We start from the raw sequence: 24,348 nt of genomic DNA on the forward strand, positions 1-24,348 counted from the left end.
TTATAATGATAATAATAATAATAATAATAATAATAATAATAATAATAATAATAATAATAAGAAGAAGAAGAACAGTTTTATTCTGTCACGAAACTGCTGCTATAATTCCTCTGCTGTTATCGCTTCAGTGAACCTGGCGCTGCTCGCGCGCGCGCAACACAGATCAGCTCATCAGCATCGTCGGATTTGAAAGTAACGGCTCCTCTCATCAAAGCTTCAGCTGTTTGTTCGGCTCTCCGTTACAAACTGCAGTAACACGAGTAAGTCGCGCCGGCTTGTGTGTACTTGAACCTGATGTCATGTCGTGATGTCGTGTGGAAATACAGCCCACTACTAAATTTCAGTTCAGGGATGAGTTAAATAAATGATTGGTCGATATTATGCATGAGGAATACAGTTTGGTAGGCCTAAGTTATAACATATCTTTCAATAGTGTTCGTGTTCTTTTACCATTAGCTAGTAGAGATGATTGGTTCACGTGCGCTAGGGATCTGTCGTCTAACATTTACAAGCGCCAAAACTGTATTTATTGTTTGAATTGCGTAATAAAATTAGCAGAATCTGAGAGCTGAGATCGGTCTCTGTGTCCTTTTCTGTGCATGACAAAATGGATGTGGCGTGAGAGTGTGTGAAAATTGTGTGTCTCACGGTGAATTTGTGAGAGTTGGCAGCTCTGAAAGGCGCTAGCTTGGTCCACATCAGGGAATGCTGTCTGTCAAATGAATTCAAACTAATGATAAAAATGTAACATGAACAAAACGAATACCATAAACTAAAAATGCCTGGGCTTTAATTTTCCCATATCGTCGAAATGCACCGGCTTGTCTATGAGACGGCCTTTATAATTTAGTATTGAGATGTTGTTCATTTAGTCTCTAATCTCTGAAAATCTCCAAATGATCCATGTGAAACTGCGGTCTTCCAACCTTTTACTATCGTGTCAATTGATTTGATTATTATGCGCGAGGGAGCCCGTGTTGTTTGAAGACATGAGTGCGCGCGGCCGCGGAGGTATTTTTCTGGAGGTATAATGCCCCTATCTGGTATGGAATTTGGTGTATGATTTGATTTTTTTATCCCAGAAGGCACCTTTAAAAAGAGAAAAGTTAAGCTTCAGCCCGGTGGTCGTGGGCCTGTCACATGTTGTATTTTTGGTGAAAAGATTAAAGAATGGGGGAGGGGTGAAGATATGTTAGTGACATCACTATATGATGAACACTTTCCCAATAAATATTATTTAGTTTGCACAGGCATAAAAAAATAAAAAAATAAAAAGCTTACACAGGCATTTTATTGCTTTGCCATTTTAATATTTGCTTAGGCTATTTGCTTTTGATACATTCACATTTTAATAGCAATTAATTAATCCCAAAACAAAACAATCTTGGAGATATGATAAATGTTGAATATATGTTTTAATTATATTTATGTAATATTAAATAAAAAGCTTTTAGTACATTAATTTTAAAAACATTTTTATAATTAACACAAGTTCTCCACATGCTTTTTTTGTCAAGATTTGTCTGTCAAATCACTGTGATTTGAATGACAATTTCAATACCATTACACCTGTCAGAATATGTGATTCAAATTAAAAATTTGCTTTCCTATTCGTGGAGATTCTCACAACTGTAGGCTACTCGCCTCTGGAGTCCAGTCTGGAAGAGACGAGCGCATGATTCTTCCTCCAGGCTCCGAGAGGAGTCCGTGCGCACTCCGGTTAGGATATTGCAGCAACGCCGCTCGCTGCGTTCTGTCACCCGTGGATTTACCGATCTGCCTTTTTACACTAGCCCAGAAATGCACTTTATCTACATAATAAAGACATCAACTAAAACTATTGTGAATTATAGATCATATTTGATAAGTACTTTTCTTGACCCAAATTATCGATTGAAGTAGCCGATGATAAACTTTTTGTTTTAATCCGATGGGGGGAAGATAAACCGACGCCCCTCCATATCCGACCTGTCATCTGGGGTGGCAAAGCTATTTTTTAGGGTGGCAGCTGCCACCCCGTGTCACCCTTGTGGCCACGCCAGGGGCGGACTGGGACCAAAAAGTGGCCCTGGACTTTCTGGCCCACAGCAGCCCACCGTATGGTGGCCGAGAAAGCTCAACGTGCTGCAACTGAAGCAAATACTTGCAAATAGAAATAAACACCTGCAAATTAAAAAAAAAACATTGTCATCAGTTTCACAACAAATGTGTGCTACAAATACAGAAATGCACTGCAAAAGTTCACAACACAACCAAATACAGAAATGCGCTGCAAATAACACAGACCACAACAGAAATGTTTCCAGGTAAACCAAATAAGTGACGAAGCGCTAAAATATGTGCATGTGTGTCTCAACTTTAAAACTTTGGACCCTACATTACCTAATATTTCTTATGAAACTTTTTAAAGCCTATATAGCCTATATTTATACAATGATAATGAAAATATGCTTAATAGGTGCGTGTGTTGTTAATTTGAGCTTATATCCACTGCAATTAGCTAACAAAACATACAGTATATGTCAAATATGAATCCATAATGTTATCTCATGGGCACAGTCTCTTGACCTGCTTTTTCCTTTCCCAAAGTTGAGCTTGATTAATAATTTGCAAACTGATTGTTCCAGTCGTTTGTTTAAAACCTCTATCTAAAACAGCTGTTTAGTTTAGCTATTTAGGCCTACATCTTATCTCGCACTGAAGTGTCGTGCGGGGAACTTTGAGTTCACTCCAACTCAAATATTTTGACCTTGACGAGCTGTCGTTGTTAGTCTGCTGAAGCAGCTCAGAGGAGAAGGTCAGTTATCATCGCGATGTACATCCTTGCAACCTCAATTGTGGGTACGGCCTTGTCACTATGCACTTTTATTTTGATAATGATCAGACTTCTGATGTCAAATCTAGCAGTGCTAGAACCGACAATGCCATACTGTGCGCGCCGGCGAGACGCCGTGAGAATTTTTCCTCAGCAGTGGAAACAGGAATACTCTTATGGTCATACAAATAAGACAAGAGTACATCATCCGAAACGGTAAAGTGTCCATTTTTTATTTGTGTATAGGCTACATTATAAATGACTACAAAATGTCAAGCCTTTTAAAAATACAGAAAACAACCGGATGCGGGTTCATGCCGTCTCTCTGTCTCCTTTCTGGCGCACCGCAAAATCAACCACAACGAATAACCTACTTGATGCACAGACATAAGAAATACAGATAGATGATCTATTTATAGAAAACTTTAAGTGTCTACTTTGTATTATTTGATGTTAAATGCATTATATAAGTTACTTAGGAATAAATATGTTTTCAGATGATAAAACATATAGCACGGAAAAAACGTTACGCTGTTATGAATTATTTCGCGGAACCCCTGGCTATAGCTCACGGTCCACCAGGGGTCCGCGGACCCCACTTTGAGAACCACTGGTATAGTGGACAGTTCAAATCTAATGAGTCTTAAAGATGCCATTTATGTTAAAGAAATGCACAATAAAAATCTTGATAATGATAAACATATCAGATGGCTTAATAAAGTTGACCGGGAGTATGAGATAAATAGAGTCGTAAAAAAGACTCTATTACCTAAAGACGAATGGAGAGAATTATTAGAAAAATAGAAAAATAACTGTGCAAAGAGGAAAAATGATTGTGGAAAGTTAGACCAAATAATATGAGTACACAATATTAGGGGGAATCCCCGCGCCACAGAGACAGTATCCGCTGAATAGAGCCGCCTACCCAGAAATAAGAGAAACTAGAAGAGTTAAAAAAGGAACGAATCCCAAGCTTGAGACAGTTGCAGAGCATGTTAGGAAGATTAAAATGTGCGAGCGATTTAATTCCAGGATACAGTGCTAAAGCAAAAATACTGTATAAAGCTGCGGCAGGAAATGAATTTAATTGGGATGAGAGACTGGAGAATATCAAATGTGACATAATTGACATGGCTTTGGCCTCAGGACGAATTGTCAGAAGAAACCCTTATAAAAAAAATCTCATAGATAAAATTGACAATACGCCAAGCCAGACTGCACCCACCCCTCAAACCCAGGACCACCTCGAGGAGCGTACCAGAGAACAGACAGACAAGCAGAATTTCTAAAAGTAACAATCTTTATTGAATAAAAGCAAGAATTAAAAGTCTTAATATAGGCTTCGTATCTCTCTGCAGGAGGGAGGAGACCAGGACAGGGTTTCTGCAGGTATCTTCAAATGAAATTTAATGCCTTTTTAATGCCATTTAAAAAAAATAATGCCATACACGACCACGACTAACCACGGATATTTATATATATATACTTTTTATTTATATATTTTTATATATATTATACTTTTTGCTGTATCGAAAATGTACCGAACCGTGACTTTAAAACCGAGGTACGTACCGAACCGTGATTTTTGTGTACCGTTACACCCCTAATATTCAGTATATATATATTAGGGGTGTAACGGTACACAAAAATCACGGTTCGGTACGTACCTCGGTTTTACAGCAAAAAGAAAGAAATGCCAGAGAAATTTCCTATTTGTTTAAAGAAAAAATATTTTTAAATAAGTGTGAGTTTTCCTAGATCTTGAAACTTTCAGGTTTATAAATGGGGGTCATCTTTGAAGGATGAACAAATAATGTTTTGGTCATCACGTTTAAAAATAACATTTAATTAAAGCTGCAAGCAGCGATGGGCGGGCCCTCGCACCTGTAGAGCGTCGGGGTCTGAGGTGGCCGCGTTGCATTTTCTGCAGCTCAGCCTGTGCATTTGCTATGCTGCTTCGTTAAAGGTCACTTCCTGTTGCCAGCAGGTGGCGCTATGACTGTGGGTGAATGTCGGCATGGAGATTTGTTCAGGGCGGGACTCTTGTCAAATGTGTAAAATTTCGTGCAGATCTGGGCATTTACAGCCAAGTTACTGCAACTTCCTGTTTCATGGCGAATCATTGATGCCACGGACACACCCATCGACGAAAACGCGCAGATAGCACAACTTTACATCGTCAATGCCTTTAGAAGGCACAGCAGAAATTTGAAGTCGATCCGACTAAATCCCTAGGAGGAGTTTGTTAAAGTACGTAATGAGTAAATCATCCAAAAATGGCGGTAAAATTAGAAATGGCCGATTTCCTGTTGAGTTTAGGGCATCGCTCCAAGAGATTTTCTGTGCGTCTGGATATGTTAGTTGTACCACAAAAATTTCGTACATGTCGGTCAAACATGCGGCGGGGGCTGCTTCGTTAAAGGTCACTTCCTGTTGCCAGCAGGTGGCGCTATGACTGTGGGTGAATGTCGGCATGTAGATTTGTTCAGGACGGGACTCTTGTCAAATACGTAAAATTTCGTGCAGATCTGGGCATTTACAGCCAAGTTACAACAACTTCCTGTTTCATGGCGAATCATCGACGCCACGGACACGCCCATTGAGGAAAACAAGCAGATTGCACAACTTTTCATCGTCAATGCCTTTAGAAGGCACAGCAGAAATGTGATGTCGATCCGACTAAAGCCCTAGGAGGAGTTCGTTAAAGTACGGAGTGTGTAAATCGTCCCAAATCGGTCACCAAATTCAAAATGGCGGACTTCCTGTCGAGTTTAGGGTATGGGTTCTTGAGGCTTTTTTGTGCGTCTGGTCATGGTAGATGTACCACAGAAATTTCGTACATGTCGGTCAAACAAGCGGCGGGGGCTGCTTCGTTAAAGGCCACTTCCTGTTGCCAGCAGGTGGTGCTATGACTGTGGGTGAATGTCAGCATGTAGATTTGTTCAGGGCGGGACTCTTGTCAAATGTGTCAAATTTCGTGCAGATCTGGGCATTTACAGGCAAGTTACTACAACTTCCTGTTTCATGGCGAATCATCGATGCCACGGACACGCCCATCGACGAAAACGCACAGATAGCACAACTTTACATCGTCAATGCCTTTAAAAGGCACAGCAGAAATTTGAAATCGATCCGACTAAATCCCTAGGAGGAGTTAGTTAAAGTACGTAATGAGTAAATCATCCAAAAATGGCGGTAAAATTAGAAATGGCCGACTTCCTGTTGACTTTAGGGCATTGCTCCAAGAGACTTTTTTGTGTGTCTGGACATGTTAGATGTACCACAGAAATTTCGTACATGTCGCTCAAACATGCGGCGGGGGCTGCTTCGTTAAAGGACACTTCCTGTTGCCACTAGGTGGCGCTATGACTGTGGGTGAATGTCAGCATGTAGATTTGTTCAGGGCGGGACTCTTGTCAAATGTGTAAAATTTCGTGCAGATCTGGGCATTTACAGTCAAGTTACTATAACTTCCTCTTTCATGGCGAATCATCAACGCCACGGACACGCCCATCGACGAAAATGCGCAGATAGCACAACTTTACATCATCAATGCCTGTAGAAGGCACAGCAGAAATTTGAAGTCGATCCGACTAAATCCCTAGGAGGAGTTCGTTAAAGTACGGAGTGTGTTAATCGTCCCAAAATGGCTGCCAAATTCAAAATGGCGGACTTCCTGTCGAGTTTAGGCTATGGGTTCTTGAGGCTTTTTTGTGCGTCTGGTCATGGTAGAAGTACCACAGAAATTTCGTACATGTCGGTCAAACATGCGGCGGGGGCTGCTTCGTTAAAGGACACTTCCTGTTGCCAGCAGGTGGCGCTATGACTGTGGGTGAATGTCGGCATGTAGATTTGTTCAGGGCGGGACTCTTGTCAAATGTGTAAAATTTCGTGCAGATCTGGGCATTTACAGCCAAGTTACAACAACTTCCTGTTTCATGGCGAATCTTCGACGCCACGGACACGCCCATCGACGAAAACGCGCAGATAGCACAACTTTACATCGTCAATGCCTTTAGAAGGCACAGCAGAAATTTTAAGTCGATCCGACTAAATCCCTAGGAGGAGTTCGTTAAAGTACGGAGTCTGTAAATCGTCCAAAAATGGCCGCCAAATTCAAAATGGCGGACCTCCTGTCGAGTTTAGGGTATGGGTTCTTGAGGCTTTTTTGTGCGCCCTGATATGTTACACGTCCCCACCAAATTTCGTGCATGTAGGTTGAACGTGGACGAGGGGCTAATTTTTTTCCAATTTTCTAGGTGGCGCTAGCGAGCCATTTTGCCCCTCCCATCCGCGAAACCCACAAAATCCGAAATTTTTCACCAGTCCTGACATGCGTGCCAAATTTGGTGAGTTTTTGAGCATGTTGCGGCCCCGAAAATGGCACTTACTTTGCAGAAAAAAAAAATAATAATTAAAGCTGCAAGCAGCGATGGGCGGGCCCTCGCACCTGTAGCACGTCGGGGTCTGAGGCGGCCGCGTTTCATTTTCTGCAGCTCAGCCAGTGCGGCTGTGCATTTGCCACACTGCTTCGTTAAAGGCCACTTCCTGTTGCCAGCAGGTGGCGCTATGACTGTGGGTGAATGTCGGCATGTAGATTTGATCAGGGCGGGACTCTTGTCAAATGTGTTAAATTTCGTGCAGATCTGGGCATTTACAGCCAAGTTACTACAACTTCCTGTTTCATGGCGAATCATCGACGCCACGGACACGCCCATCGACGAAAACGCGCAGATAGCACAACTTTTCATCGTCAATGCCTTTAGAAGGCACAGCAGAAATTTGAAGGCGATCCGACTAAAGCCCTAGGAGGAGTTAGTTAAAGTACGTAATGAGTAAATCATCCAAAAATGGCGGTAAAATTAGAAATGGCTGACTTCCTGTTGAGTTTAGGGCATCGCTCCAAGAGACTTTTCTGTGCGTCTGGACATGGTAGATGTACCACAGAAATTTCGTACATGTCGGTCAAACATGCGACGGGGGCTGCTTCGTTAAATGTCACTTCCTCTTGCCACTAGGTGGCGCTATGACTGTGGGTGAATGTCGGCATGTAGATTTGTTCAGGGCGGGACTCTTGTCAAATGTGTAAAATTTCGTGTAGATCTGGGCATTTACAGCCAAGTTACTACAACTTCCTGTTTCATGGCGAATCATCGACGCCACGGACACGCCCATCGACGAAAACGCGCAGATAGCACAACTTTACATCGTCAATGCCTTTAGAAGGTACAGCAGAAATTTGAAGTTGATCCGACTAAATCCCTAGGAGGAGTTCGTTAAAGTACGGAGTGTGTAAATCGTCCCAAATCGGTCGCCGAATTCAAAATGGCGGACTTCCTGTCGAGTTTAGGGTATGGGTTCTTGAGGCTTTTTTGTGCGTCTGGTCATGGTAGATGTACCACAGAAATTTCGTACATGTCGGTCAAACAAGCGGCGGGGGCTGCTTCGTTAAAGGTCACTTCCTGTTGCCAGCAGGTGGCGCTATGACTGTGGGTGAATGTCGGCATGTAGATTTGTTCAGGGCGTGACTCTTGTCAAATGTGTAAAATTTCGTGCAGATCTGGGCATTTACAGCCAAGTTAGTACAACTTCCTGTTTCATGGCGAATCTTCGACGCCACGGACACGCCCATCGACGAAAACGCGCAGATAGCACAACTTTACATCGTCAATGCCTTTAGAAGGCACAGCAGAAATTTTAAGTCGATCCGACTAAATCCCTAGGAGGAGTTCGTTAAAGTACGGAGTCTGTAAATCGTCCAAAAATGGCCGCCAAATTCAAAATGGCGGACCTCCTGTCGAGTTTAGGGTATGGGTTCTTGAGGCTTTTTTGTGCGTCTTGATATGATACACGTCCCCACCAAATTTCGTGCATGTAGGTTGAACGTGGACGAGGGGCTAATTTTTTCCAATTTTCTAGGTGGCGCTAGCGTGCCATTTTGCCCCGCCCATCTGCGAAACCCACAAAATACGAAATTTTTCACCAGTCCTGACATGCGTGCCAAATTTGGTGAGTTTTTGAGCATGTTGCGGCCCCGAAAATGGCACTTACTTTGCAGAAAAAAAAAAATAAAAAAAAAAAAATAAAATAACCCTAACAGTTTCAATAGGGTCCTCGCACTGTTAGTGCTCGGGCCCTAATAATCCTAACAGTTTCAATAGGGTCCTCGCACTGTTAGTGCTCGGGCCCTAAATATATATTTATTTATATAATATTTGAATTTTGAAGTGCTGGAAAAAGATGTGTGAAGTACTTGAAAGCATTTCACCATTCCAGCCAAACTGGTTCCAGTTAGTGTTACTATATTAAAGGAGCAATGTGTGATTTTTAGCGACATCTAGTGGTTCGGTTGCGAGTTTGCACCAGGTTTGCACTAAGGGCTCAGCCCACTGCTCACCCCTCCCTTTCGAAGAAGCTACGGTTGCTAAAACGGGACAAACATCTCGTCGGCTGAGACAGCAGAGAATAGCCAGAGTAAGCCAAGAGTGTGTAACATTGTCACTGTTTCTGTACCACAGTCCATTATAAACCACATCATGAATACTGTTTACAAAGCCATAGTCAGGTGAGGATCAAGGGTTTTAATATATAATTTAATAAAATAATATTAATCAGCTGATTGTCTCACAAACGTAACCAGCTGCAAATTTCTCCCCACATACTGTAACAAACCCATAATACAGCGAGGGAGCAGCTATATATTTTTTCTAACAGGATAGTAATAGTTTAGCTGGCTAATATGAGCTGTTACTGTGGCTGAGCTGGGACGCGTCCGCATGAGTCCAAAGGTCGGAAGTGCGCGCGCTGTTACAATCATGTCATCTCCGCATCCCATAGATACTATTTACTACACGCAATAGGCTTTTTTCTCTGAATTTGAAAACTCTTCGCGATCGACTTTAGTGATAAAAGACTTTAGTAAAAGTCTCTATCGACGGGTTAGTGATTCCTGTAACGTACTGTTTTACGGTCAATGACATGAATACTAATCATCAGCTGTCTCACGAACGTACAGCACATCTATCCCCAACATAACAAACCCATAACACAGCGAGGGAGAACTAAGTTACATGAAACAATCCCAACTACATATTTTACACCACTCACAAGGGAAAAGTCACTACTCACGGAGCGTAAGGCTAGCTTCCAGCTTTCCGCTACTTCTCTTTCAAGGTAGTGATGAAACGCGTTCTGTAGCGCTGTTTGTTCGCGTTCGGCTACGGTAGGAATATGACGTCACAACATGGCGACCTTCATAGAAGGGGATTCCCGCGGTTATGGAGCTATTAATGTCTCATTCTAAGGTAATAAAAACATTACGGTTAATTAAGTAAGTTCTTTATACACCACTGAAAACATAGTTATGGATGTCATATTGCATTTCTGTTAATAGATACTCAACTTTGTTACACATTGCACCTTTAAATCCATGGTGAATGTTGCTGGTCTGTGGACGAAAGTATTACTAGTTCATTCACGGCACAATGTTTCTCCTGGTTTCCATGACAGCGCTGTTTGATCTAATAGAGATCTACGGTTAATAATGGAGAAATGTGAATGCTTCTCACTAGATCTCGCAGCAATGTTATTACCTCAGTGGCGAATTCAAATGTTTTCTTTACCGGATCTCTTAGCGCTGTGAAGTAACAGTGTTGCTTGATCGAGATCGGCTCGCGCTGCACAGATGTTGCTGGTCCGAACTGATAAACGATCCATGAAGCACATAACGAGTAGCGCAGTTTCGTTCTGCTTTCATTACGCTTGCCATTTGATGTTGCGCAACGTTGTGTTGGCCGCGTCAGCACGAATTTTGCCGGCAGGAAAAATGGTCCAAGCAATCGTTCGGTTTGTATGCGTACCGAACCGGAAGCCTCGAACCGAAACGGTTCAATACGAATACATGTACCGTTACACCCCTAATATATATATATATATATACACACACACACACACAATTTTTTTTTTTTTTTTAAAGTCCCCGTGAACCGGAAGTTGCAAACGATTTTTCTCCAGTGCTGTGACGTATTTCCAAGTGAAACGGAATATTGAACAGAGGGCAGGGTTTTACTCTAGCGCTCCTCCTCTCCATCTCTCGCTCATAGCAAACTAACGGTTTGAGGGGAGTGGTTAAGCGTTTCCCCACCCAAGTTGTGAAACCTACGTCATCAGAAAACGAAACCGTTCCAGACCGGAAGTAACTTTTCAGATTTTGATTAAAGATTACCAAGGTAAAACATTTTTTAAATATATTTTTACTTGCACGGATTAATTGTTCACCACAAGACTAGTAATATGCGCTAACAAAGTAAATAGGTTCAATTTTGACTTCACGGGGACTTTAAATATTGCTCCACAAACGTTGGTGACTACAGCATCTGTTGTCGTCGTAACGTTACTTGTAGATTTGTCGGTCACACCAAAGTAATTAGGCATCGTTGATTGCTGTTTGACTCTTAGCGCCGATTTGTGGCCGTCACACTGCATGTGTGATTTTACGGCGCCGACGCCCATTGTCCCCAACTTAAATCCTTTTTTTGCAAACGCGGCAAAATCCTTCATAATGTTTACCAGCAACGGGCTGCAACCATGTCTTGAAATCTTCATTTTCCAGCCACTTCTGCTGAAATTTGCACTTTCACATTTTTCAGTAGTTTCAGACCTGTCCACTGCTGTGCAAAATGCCCGCGTCACCTCTGAATCACGGCAATTTTGCTCCGGCCGGAAGCAATTACCAAAATGGTTCCGTGTGTTTATCATACTAACCTATTTTTTACATTCGATACTAACGTACATATTTTGCGAGCGCAAATACAAATTATTAATTATGAAGGCTATATTCAAATAAATTTGTATAAAATTCTCTTCAAAACTATAAAAAAAATTTAATGCCTGTAAGAATGAAATTTAATGCTTTTTAATGCCTTTTAAGGCCTTAATTTTCGCAAAATCCATTTAATGACTTTTAATGCTTTTTAATGCCCCGCGGAAACCCTGCAGGAGGTTCACTGCACCGACCCGGGTCGCTGGTAGCCACAGAGGAGTAGGGAGTCAAACACCGGTCCGGCATGCAGGTGGGTAAACGTGGTAAGTAGATCCTTTTAGGCGTAATACAGGCGGACAGCTCTCCAGACGGACCAGGACCACAAGCCAAGAGGGGACTCTTTCACCGGACAGGTGGGTAAGCGTGATAAGTAGACCCTTTTAGGCGTAATACAGGCGGACAGCTATCCAGGTGGACCAGGACCCGGACCACAGGCTAGGAGGGGACTCTCTCACCGGACAGGTGGGTAGCAGGTAAGTTTTGTTTCAAGCGGCGTCTATACAGTAGGTGGTCGGCACAGGAGGGGGTGTTATGAACTGCTCCGAGACTGGGAGATGTAGATCTAAATGCAGCTTTATTAAGAATAGTCGTACAGGCAGGGTCGAGAATCGGCAGACAGGACAATGGAGAATAAACAAAGGGAATCCAAGAAACAGGCAGAGGTCAGGGCAGGCAGCAATAATCAGAGTCCAAGAACAATCCAAAATCAAAAACCAGAAAACAAACACGGAAACCGCTCAGAAATGCAGACACACAGTACAACAAGACTTCGCAAACACTGAACGTGAACACAAGGTATATATAGACACACTAACAGGATGAGACACAGGTGAATGCAATCAGTGAATGAGGTACAGGTGAATGTGATCAGTGATGATGAGTCCGGGCAGTGAGTTCTGGGAAATGTAGTTTGTGTGAAACATAGTCTTATCTGGAGTGCCCTCTGGTGGCTCAAGAGGGCACTCCAGCTGGTAACCGTTACATAGCCCCCCCTTTAAGGAGCGGATTCCAGACGCTCCTCAAAATGTCCAGGAGGGAGGTGGAGCGGAGGCGGACCTGGGGGCGGGATGGAGGGCCAGGCCCGTGGAGCGGAAGAGGACCTGGAGACTGCGGCGGAGCTGGCTGTGGAGGCGACCAGGTCAGAGCAGGCTGTGCAGGCGGCCAGGGCGGAGCAGGTTGTAAGGGAGGCCAAGGCGGCGGAGACCCCTCGGGCGGCCACGCCGGCGAAGACCCCTCGGGAGGCCACGGCGGCGAAGACCCCTCGGGAGGCCACGGCGGCAAGGACCCCTCGGGCAGGCACGGCGACGAAGACCCCTCGGGCGGCCACGGCGGCGAAGACCCCTCGGGCGGCCACGGCAGTGATGCCCTCTCAGGACCAGGCACCGGCTCAGGAACAGACACTACAACAGAAATGGTCACAAGGACAGACACAGAAACAAACACTGGATCGGGCATCTTGTCCGGAGACACTGGATCGGCCATCTTGTCCGGAGACACTGGATCGGCCATCTCGGCCAAACTAGATTAAAGACGCATCTCTTTAGTCAAGCATTCACATAATGCTTACCTTCTAGTCCTCTGTTATGCCATACGGAACCGTTTGCCACTGAAACTGCTTAACGCACCAGTGGGGCTCGACAGCCTCTTAGACAAAGGGGTCGGCGCGTATGGTTGGGTTGCGGAGAGTTCGGGTTACGGAGAGTTTGTGAGTTATAACGGAAATTATTATGAACATCAGCTATGCTAATTATTTCCCATCTGCCTTTCTGCTGTTATCTCGGGACGCTTGTCCCGAGAAAAATGGCGTTCGTCAGGTCCAGTTTTGTGTCCAGCCTCTCACGGGGATTTCGGATGCCCCAACGCCTGTGATGAGACGACTCAACGCCTGTGATGAGACGACTCAACGCCTGCGATATGTTATGGCGCCGTTTGATTCATAAACAATATTTATATTTAATATTTATATTTAAACAATATGAATGTAAGCCAGAGGAGAACTGGCCCCCGACTGAGCCTGGGTTCTCCCAAGGTTTTTTCTCCATCCAATCTGATGGAGTTTGGTTCCTTGCCACTGTCGCCTTGCTTTTGGCTTGCTTTGAGCTTGCTCAGTTGGGGTTATTTATTTAGTGTTTAGCAATGTTGTTGATCTGTGTTGTGCTACTTACATGTTATCACTGTGAAGCTGCTTTGATACAATCTGTATTGTGAAAAGCGCTATATAAATAAATGTGACTTGACTTGACTTGACTTGTCCGGAGACACTGGATCGGCCATCTTGTCCGGAGACACTGGATCGGCCATCTTGTCCGGAGACACTAGCTTGGAGGAGGCCATCTTGTCCGGAGACACTAGCTTGGAGGAGGCCATCTTGTCCGGAGACACTGGCTCGGAGGAGGCCATCTTGTCCGGAGACACTGGCTCGGAGGCAGCCATCTTGTCCGGAGACACTGGCTCGGAGGCGGCCATCTTGTCCGGAGACACTGGCTCGGAGGCGGCCATCTTGTCCGGAGACACTGGCTCGGAGGTGGCCATCTTGTCCGGAGACTCTGGCTCGGAGGCGGCCATCTTGTCCGGAGACACTGGCTCGGAGGCGGTGACGTGAACAGAATCTGGATCAGCAGAAGTGATTTGAACAGTCTCTGAATCAGCCATCTTGTCTTTAGACACTGGCTTGGAGGCGGCCATCTTGTCTTTAGACACTGGCTTGGCAGAAATGACGTGAAGCATCTCTGGCTCGGCAGAAGTGACGTGGAGCGTCTCTGGCTCGGCAGAAGTGACGTGGAGCGTCTCTGGCTCGGCAGAAGTGACGTGAAGCGTCTCTGGCTCGGCAGAAGTGACGTGAAGCGTCTCTGGCTCGGCAGAAGTGACGTGGAGCGTCTCTGGCTCGGCAGAAGTGACGTGGAGCGTCTCTGGCTCGGCAGAAGTGACGTGAAGCGTCTCTGGCTCGGCAGAAGTGACGTGGAGCGTCTCTGTCTCGGCAGGGCTGACATGGAACTCTGGCTGGGCTGTCTCGGCAGGACGAGACTCTGGCTGGGCTGTCTCGGCAGGACGAGACTCTGGCTGGGCTGTCTCGGCGGGACGAGACTCTGGCTGGGCTGTCTCGGCGGAACGAGACTCTGGCTGGGCTGTCTCGGCGGAACGAGACTCTGGCTGGGCTGTCTCGGCGGAACGAGACTCTGGCTGGGCTGTCTCGGCGGAACGAGACTCTGGCTGGGCTGTCTCGGCGGGACGAGACTCTGGCTGGAAGGTGAGCGCAGGCTCGGCAGGGCTGACGGTGAGCGCGGGCTCGGCATGAAGCTCTGGCATAACCTGAAGCTCTGGTTGAGTAGATACCACAGGTTCATGGAGCTCCTTCTCTACAACGCCCACAGTAAACAAGGAACCGCTTAGCAAAAGGGCCTGGTTAATATAGTCCTCTAATGTCCCGTGACGATTGTGTAAGGGCATGAGTGAACTGAGTGGTTCAGAGAGTCCTCCTCGGAAAAAGATCATTAAACACTCTGTGCTCATTGAGGCGAAATGGGCCAGTTCAATGAACTCAGAAACATAGTCCTCGACGGACCGATTCTCCTGACGGAGACGCAAGATCTGGACGTTTGGGCTTCTTGTTGGCATGGCTGCTGGATCTCGGTGTGGCGAAGTCTTCTGTTATGAACTGCTCCGAGACTGGGAGATGTAGATCTAAATGCAGCTTTATTAAGAATAGTCGTACAGGCAGGGTCGAGAATCGGCAGACAGGACAATGGAGAATAAACAAAGGGAATCCAAGAAACAGGCAGAGGTCAGGGCAGGCAGCAATAATCAGAGTCCAAGAACAATCCAAAATCAAAAACCAGAGAACAAACACGGAAACCGCTCAGAAATGCAGACACACAGTACAACAAGACTTCGCAAACACTGAACGTGAACACAAGGTATATATAGACACACTAACAGGATGAGACACAGGTGAATGCAATCAGTGAATGAGGTACAGGTGAATGTGATCAGTGATGATGAGTCCGGGCAGTGAGTTCTGGGAAATGTAGTTTGTGTGAAACATAGTCTTATCTGGAGTGCCCTCTGGTGGCTCAAGAGGGCACTCCAGCTGGTAACCGTTACAGGGGGACTCGCTGCCAGCCAGGTGGGTAGCTGGGTACGTATGTCTCATTTGTGTAGAGTGCTCTCCCGTAGCGTCGCTGGACAACAGGTGTAAGGTCCTCCGTGTGTCTTTCCTCCTTTCACGGCTCCAGCCAGAAGCAAGATATCCTCTAATCCAAGGCAGAGACAAGTTTACAGGTTCAATTCTATTACGGTAAAGCAAGGACTTACAGCTGGCGCGGGTAGTTCTGAACAAGCAGCACGGAGGCTGGGGTGTGTCTCTCCTCTGAACAGGCAGCACACCAGAAGGCAGTGGCAGAATAATCTTCTATTTAAATAGACAGAGCATCTGATACAAGAGCAAACATGATCCTTTCGTATAATGGGAAATCGGGCTTACGGCTGGACTGGGCTGTTCCAAACAAGCAGCACTACGGCTGGGGTGTGTCTCTCCTCCGTACAAGCCGCACACAAGAAGGCAGTGGCAGAAGAATCTTCTATTTAAGTTAGGGATGCACCGATCCACATTTTTTCACTTCCGATCCGATCCCGATACCTGACTTTGGATATCGGCCGATACCGATACTTTTCCGATACCAGAGCTGTGTTTGCTTTAACATTATTTATCATTATTGTTGATTTTATATGATGCTGAAATAAACACCTCTCTACAAGCAAGGATGATACGTACGTATGTAGCCTATGTCAATATATATATATATATATATATATATATATATATATATATATATAATAGATATATTAAACAATAGATAGACAATTAAACAAAGATATACGCATTATACAGGCCTACACAGTGCTTTAATTTCAGGAAGGTCTACTAACATTATTCAGGTATATCGTCTAAATCTAGATAGATTTATGCTTATTAAAGCTGAAGTTATTCATTCAAGAGCTGTGAGTGATTTTCTCTTTGCCTTTGGTTGTTTTATTCTCAGTAATGTCGCAATCGTCACATTTATACTGCTGCCCCTTTAAGAACTAGTGCGGATTTCATAGTCTACTGATGCACCATATTTTCTCCCAACTATTTCCATGAACCGTTTATGTCTAAAATGAACGTAGTTAAGTGATAATCTCCAAGCCGGTCGTTTTGACATTTTTGTGCATTTGATCGTTTAGACGCGCATATGAAGCCCAAAGTATAATTGGCTTGTCTGTTTCGGAGCGCGAGCCGCCCTCTTGCGCAAATTTTGTGCTTTTAATAGCTCTTTTTATTATTAAAAGCGTCCCGCAATTTAGCAACAGCAGAGATGGCATTTTACAACAATTACCGATCCTGCTGATTCTGTCTTAAAGTTTGAGTTTTACAGAGAAATGACAGTGCACCGCCGCGATGGGAAGGAAGTTGGCTACACAGAATGCGGCTATTGTTCTAATGGTTTTTTTTTTACCTCAATATATTCTTTAATCTTTGGAAATCAGACTAATATCACAGATCTAAAGTGTAACCAGGCTATGTTTTCTCTGTCGTCACTCATTAAGCAGGGCTGTCGTGTTGTGCGTGCTGTGGCACCGCGTGAGAGATCTCTCTCTCTTTCTCTTCTGGACTGCGAATTGCAAACATGCATCACAGACAAATAGTTTAATTTATACGGCTTTGCAAACATTGCATTTTGCTGTCTTGCTCTGCTACGGTGTTTCCAGTGTGAAGTATTTCCACCATAGGATTTCCACACAGCGAACATATTGGTAGCTCAATGCTATCCTGCTAGCTGGCTGCAAACTGCGGAATGGATTTCTTGAGCGGGCGTCTGTGTGTCTCATTGAGCCCTATTTTTTACAGTCTATGATTGAGCTGCACCTCCGTTCAGGATATCCATTCCACATTTTGCAGCCAGCTAGCAGACTAGCAGCCCCGGGGAATCCCTTTTGGAGTCATTTCAGCAGCCAACGTTAAAGCGCAGACATGGATCATAAATATCGGATTTCTCCGCAGGTTGGATCGGAAAAATCCGATACGTGAATTACGCTGGTATCGGTCCCGATACCGATACTGGATCGGATCGGCCCCATCCCTAATTTAAGTAGACAGAGTATCTGTTACAAGAGCAAACATGATCCTTTCGTATAACGGAGAATCGGGCTTACTGATGGACTGGGCTGTTCCAAACGAGCGGCACTACGGCTGGGGTGCGTCTCTCCTCTGTACAGGCAGCACACAAAAGGGCAGTGGCAGAAGGATCTCTATTTAAATAGACAGAACAAGTTAAACAGGGCAATCACACTCCTCTTCAGTATCGACAGGAGCTTGTGGCCGGAGTGGAACACACACATTCAACACTGAGGGCTTTGTTCCGCAAACACTGAGCCAGAATGTGAACTGGGGAAATACTGGCGGTTAAATAAACATATGCATCCACACACTGCAACTTCACATCAAGTCCAATACTGTGTGACACTTCAATTCAGGCACTGCATATCCACTCTCAAATCTCAGTGCAATAAGGCCAGCACTCACCCAGTGATCAATCCTTCCACTGTTACGCTGAATCAACACTCAGAAGTTGAAGAGATGCAGATGACTTCTCACGGCATGGGAAACAGCGTCTTCAATACTCTTTCACACTCAGAAGAAGATATCAGAATTGCAATGATGACTTAATTCACACTCTTAAGTGGCAATTATACTTGTGGTCGGTCAATACACTTCACAATTCCTTATTCAATTCAGTGCAAGGCATGCATTCGCACAGATCCGGTGTTTCATTACTTATCTTCCTCTCTAGAATGATAACGTTCTCCAGTCTTGACTCAATCTCCACAATTCACTCACTTCACATCCATTTTCATGTCTCCAGCTTGTATTGTCACAATCACCGTTGCAGCCAGATCCTCACAGCCGCTCCAAAAGATCCCAGCAAATTCAAGCAACTGCCAAAGAATAGATTTCTCCTGGGAGAGTACCGCACTTGAATGCCTCTTTCTTTGCCTTTTAACTGCTTCATCAGGCCATGTCTCCCAATCACAAACCCTCACACCAAACACCCGCACCTGGTACCGCTTGTCTAATCAGCTGCCGCTGTCATGGCAACTGACAACAAGCAAACCAGCACGGTGTGTCAGTGGAATCGTCCCGGGGGGAAGCACACTCCCAGCGGAAATTGTTTCTGCTGGATTTGTCACCTTGTGACAATATTATATAACTAGGGGGATTCAAAATCTCCTGTTATGTTAATTTCACACGAGAAAGCATGTGAATATGTCACCAGTTGATATTCTAGCCACAATTGCGAGAAACCTGCTGACAATTAAAGCATTAGCTGCTGAAAAATTAATCAATATTGTTGCTAAAGGTGAAGGGATCGACATCTTAGCAAGGGAAGCAAAAAACTTGATCAATAAAATAAACGCGTGCATGTGTTTACTTGGTCAAAATGGATAAAAATTATCAATGACAATCAATTCGAGTTTAGAAATGAAAAAACCCTTAAAAAAGATAAAAAGGCCGAAATAAATCCTGAGCAGATTTGTTACTTCACTGACGGTAGTTCGAAAAAGGGAGAAACCTGGTGAGGATTTATGGTTAAATTGAAAGGAAAAATTATTCACAAAGAAAAAGGTCGGTTAGATAACGACAAGAGAGCACAAGAAGCTGAGGTTACAGCCATTGCAAAAGCAATTATGCATATGAAGATTAACAACCAAAAAAAAATTGTGTTTTAGTAACCGATAGCGAATATGTGTATTTGGGCAATGTTCAACACCTGTCCACATGGGAACAGAATGATTTTTTTTAATGTTAAGGGTATACCACTAGCACAAGCTGAATTATGGAAAATAATTAGTGAGTGTACCAAGGTTGTGCAACCGAGAGTATTGCACCAGTCCAGTCACACAGTTCAGAAAACTCCAGCAGCTGTAGGAAATAGGGAAGTTGATCGCTAGTTACGCATGTAACTGTGGTTCTGTGAATTCTGGATGACCGCCAGAGGCAGTGTAAACACTATGGATTATCGCAGCGCCAGCTAAGATAGATCGAGAGAATATACCAACAAAGTCACGTGACGTGACGTATGCTGAGCCCTGGAGGTAAAGCTACAGTAAGCTCAGCACTCTACCTCGGTACGCCTTTCTCGCGCATTCCGAGTGACTGAGAACTCTGGCGGTCATCCAGAATTCACAGAACCACAGTTACATGCGTAACTAGCGTTCTGTTTCATTCTTACTGACCGCCAGAGGCAGTGTAAACACTATGGATGACACATACCAACATAGTCATGAGGAATGCCACCCACCTGATGAATCAAGGCTGCTCCAGAAGAACCGCAGAACTAACGGCATGATGAGTAGCGATGTTGACCTTATAGAACCGGGCAAACGTGCATGGAGTAGCCCAGGTAGCAGCAGTGCAGATGTCCACCAGGGAAACTCCTCTAAAACAGCCCATGAAGATGAAGTGGCCCTAGTGGAAAGACAAGTTAGTTTCCAGGGCAGTGGTCTCCCTGCTGCCTTGTAAGCCAGCGTAATGGTCTCTACTATCCAGTTCGACAATCTCTGCTTCGACACTGGAGCACCTTTCTTCACACCACCATAGCAGACAAATAACTGGTCTGACTGTCTAAGTTGAACAGTAGAGTTCACATAACACTTCAATGCCCGAACAGGACACAAAAGTTGGGCACTTGAGTCAGACCCAGAAGAAGTCTGAAAAGAGGCCAGTTCAATGTGCTGATTTATGAACTGAGGAAGAAGGACCTTCGGAAGAAAAGAAGGATTGGGTCGCAGAACCACCCCGGAGTCATCCGGTAACCAACGCAAGCACGGTTCACTAACAGACAATGCGTGCAACTCACTGACTCGTTTCGCAGTAGCAATAGCTAACAAAAAGAAGTCTTCAAGGACAACCATTTAATGTCAATGCTTTGCAAGGGCTCAAATTGGGGTGAACACAGGAATGCAAGCACGAGTGACAAATCCCACACCGGAAAATGAGGATTCCGAGCAGGGTTCAGACGGCGTGCACCCTTCAGAAAACTGCAGACAAGACTGTGAGAGCCAAGAGAAGAGCCACTAACTGGAACATGATATGCAGAAATTGCAGCAACGTACACTTTCAACGTGGAAGCTGCTTTTCCTTGCTCCAGTAAATGTTGAAGAAAACTTAAGATACTTGGAATATCGCATGTTGCAGGAACGAGCCCCCGTTCCTCACACCATGCAGAAAAAAGCTTCCAACGGGAAGCATAAATCTGTCGGGTGGAAGAAGCTCTAGCATTAGAGATGGTGTGAATTACAGCAGGGTCACAATGCTCCAGGGAAGAAGCTAACCCAATGGCCAGACCCAAAGCTGCAGATGAGTCGGGTCCGGGTGCCAGACACTGGCCTCCAGCTGAGAGAGGAGGTCCTTCCTGGGGGGGAGCTTCCATGGATTGCCTTTCAGAAGTCTCACCAATAAAGGAAACCACGGCCTGGCTGGCCAACGTGGTGCCACGAGCAACACTCTGTGCTTGTACAAGGAGATCCTGTGCAACGTCTCCCATAACAGAGGGATAGGTGGAAACGCATAGAGCAGGCAGTTTGGCCATTCGTGAGACAGCGCATCCTGGCCCAGGGAGCTGGACACTTCTGTCCTTGCGAACCATAAGCGACAGTGGGTGGTCATCTCTGAAGCAAAAACATCCACTTATGCTCTTCCAAATCGTAGCCAGATCTCCTGCACTACCTCTGGATGGAGCCTCCATTCTCCTGGATGTATTTGATCCCTGGAAAGAGCATCTGCTATCTGATTGCATGCTCCTGGAATATGAGCTGCCCTCAGTGAAGCGAGTCGAGGCTGACACCATGTCAGAATCTCGTGAGTCAGTAGTAGAGACCTGAGGGATCTCGTGCCGCCCTGGTGGTTCAGGTGGAACACTGTAGAGGTATTGTCCGATCGAACAAGAACATGGCGGCCTGTCAGAACCGGCATGAAGTACCTCAGAGCCAGGAACACCGCCCTTAGTTCCAACAGCTTGATATGTTCCGTGGCCTGGATTGGAGTCCAGCGCCCGCAAATACCCCTCCGATTCCAGGTTGCCCCCCATCCTGTGAGGGAAGCGTCTGTTGTGACCAACTCCCGACGAGAGGGAACAACCCCCAGGGGCACTCCTGCCTTTAGGAACTCTAACTGTCTCCACCGCCTCAACGCACATATGCAACGGTGAGAAATCATCACCAGTCGATGTCGATGTCTGGTGGGATCTAGCCGTAAACTGTTGTTCCATAACTGGAGTGGTCTGAGGTGGAGTAAACCCAGTGGGATCACCACTGTAGCCGCTGTTAACATCCCTAACAGTCGTAGGATCACCTCGTACTGCAGGGACACACCCGGGCGAAAGCGAGCCAAAAGTTGCAGAATGTTCATCACACGTTCCTGAGACAGGGAGGCAGACATTAGACAGGAATTCAGGGTCATTCCTATGAATGTAGTGGTTTGTGATGGAATCAGACGGCTCTTTTTCTCGTTCACAGAAAAACCCAGCTTCTGCACATGTCTCAGAAGAACTCTGGGATCTTGCACAGCCTGCTGCTCTGTGGGGGCACAGAGAAGCCAGTCATCCAAGTTAGGGAGGATATGTAGTCCTCTCATCCAAAGAGGGGACAGAGCTGCACTCACACACCTTGTGAAGACGCGAGGAGCAAGGGAAAGGCCGAAGGGTAGCACCTTGAACTGATAAGCTTGATTTTTGAAACTGAAACGCAGAAATTTTCTGTGATGCACAGCAATTGGGATGTGAAAGTATGCATCCTTCAGGTCGACACTTACAAACCAATCGTCTGCCGTCACAGACCGGAGAACATCGGCTGTGCGCAGCATTCGAAAGGGAAGGACCTTCAGGTACAAATTCAGAAGCCTCAAATCGAGAATCGGGCGGAAACCACCGTCCTTCTTTGGAACAAGAAAATAAGTTGAATAGAACCCGTCTCCCTGAACGAGGGGATGAACTTTCTCTATGGCTCCCTTCTCTAGCAGAGAACAAATTTCTAGAGAGAGAGCCTCTGCACGAACTGCGTCTCTGACAATCGTAGGAACAATTCTTAAAAATCTGGGAGGCCGGCGTCGAAATTGTAGAGTATATCCTCTGCTCAGGGTTGCCAACACCCAGGGGTCTGTTGTGTTGGATCTCCAGTACTCCAGTTGATCTACAGAAAAACGATCGACCGCCGGCCTGACTGTCTCAGGCTTTATGTGTACGAATTTTTGTGGTCGCGGGGGGGGGGGGGCGCTGACGGGGTCCTCCCGGGAACTGACGATGAGGTGGGCGGAAAACTCTCACATCTGGAACACGAGGTCTTTGTGGGGGCTGTGTCTGAGGTGGTGCCGACGGAAACGTTGCTCTGATGTGGCATAGTGATGTCGGGTCTGAGCTGCTGGCATCCTAAAGGTAGGGTTGCGCTGCACCTGTGTCAGTTGACGAGTGGCTTCAGACAGCTTTACCCTCTTTTCCAATAGTTCCGGAACATTCGGACAAAAGAGATGACCGGGAACAAATGGAAGATCTCTCAAGGTTTTCCTACAGTCCTCCGGCAGTCGTGCTTGGACAAGCCACACTTGGCGGCGGGCTGCCAGAAGCGTTGCTGTAAGACTACCCAGCTCGCGGGTCACATGGCCTGTTGCCAACAGAGCAGTTTGCAGGAATTGTGAAATAGATGGATCCACATTAGCAGGTTCCAGCGTACTGGTGGCAGCAAGAAGTAACTGGCAGATAGTGTTTTCTGCTCGAGTAATGTAGGCAACAGATTCATATGCCATTTTGAGCAAGGAATCCGTATGGCCACATTGTGCACTGGGACATCGCACATTCCCTCTTAGAACCTCATCAGGAGACACCACCAACGCTGCCACAGGCTGCTCTATTTCCGGAGCACGACCCACCCCGATAGAATCAGCTTCAGCCATAGATGCTAGAGTTCGAGCAATCTTAGAGCGTCGTTTCGGCGGGCCAGAGCCAGTGAGAGCATTTGAGAATTCAGCCACAAAATCTTTACATGGCGGCATGGCAAACGAAGTTGCAGCTGAGGTCTGTCTGAAAAACACATTTGTTTGGGTAGATTGGACAGGTGACTCATCAAGTCCTAGACGAGCAGCTGCCATTCGAAGCACAGCCAAAGTATCATCGGAGGAGGACTGGGCTTTTCCAGACGATTGAACTGATCCCCCACTAGAACCCTCCGTAGCTGTGTAACCAGTGAAAACAGCCTGAGGTGATGGTTGCGCAGCAACATCCATAGTATCCCCATGATCATGAAAAAAGGAATCTGAAGCACTCGTAGAAAGCACATCAAACTCTGAACGGGGAGAAAAACAAGGGGAATCAAGAGACTCTCCACCAGCTCCTAAATTCTGAACATTCTCATCCTACTGTGTCATACTCACAGGTGTAGTAGGTGTGGCAGGCTGAAGCGAGTGTAGCAGGCGTTTCAACTCTGCCATTTCTGAAGAAAGCATCGACACCGTCACAGAAAGAGAACCTTTCTCAGCATGTTCATCACTTCGCGATTTGGCCTTCTTTTTAGCTGGAAGAGGAGCACCAGCCGCCGCCGACACCCTGCGCTTTCGAGTGCGCGTGGAGGCTACATCCAACTGTCCAAGTTTCACCGTTGAATTAGGGTCTAATTCGGCAAAACG

General features: G+C 45.6%; 1 protein-coding gene across 4 annotated transcripts in view; it reads right to left on the reverse strand.

Moving 5' to 3' along the window:
* The window catches only part of fkbp10a (FKBP prolyl isomerase 10a), a 367,658-nt gene that overhangs the window by 154,701 nt on the left and 188,609 nt on the right, over positions 1-24,348 (reverse strand). The window contains exon 10 of one of the 4 annotated variants that reach the window (XM_089122623.1): positions 19,976-20,142. The exons of 2 other annotated variants lie outside the window; for them this stretch is intronic. In XM_089122623.1, the coding sequence (XP_088978749.1) occupies positions 19,984-20,142 (159 nt within the window). In that variant the 3' untranslated portion in view covers positions 19,976-19,983. Of the gene's footprint in view, positions 1-1,478; positions 2,164-19,975; positions 20,143-24,348 lie in introns of those variants that run through there. One more of the 4 variants, XM_089122622.1, reaches the window with a different exon arrangement.

This window comes from Pimephales promelas, chromosome 18 (assembly GCF_988280905.1).
Source record: "Pimephales promelas chromosome 18, fPimPro1.hap1.1, whole genome shotgun sequence".
NCBI classification, from domain to species: Eukaryota; Metazoa; Chordata; class Actinopteri; order Cypriniformes; family Leuciscidae; genus Pimephales; species Pimephales promelas.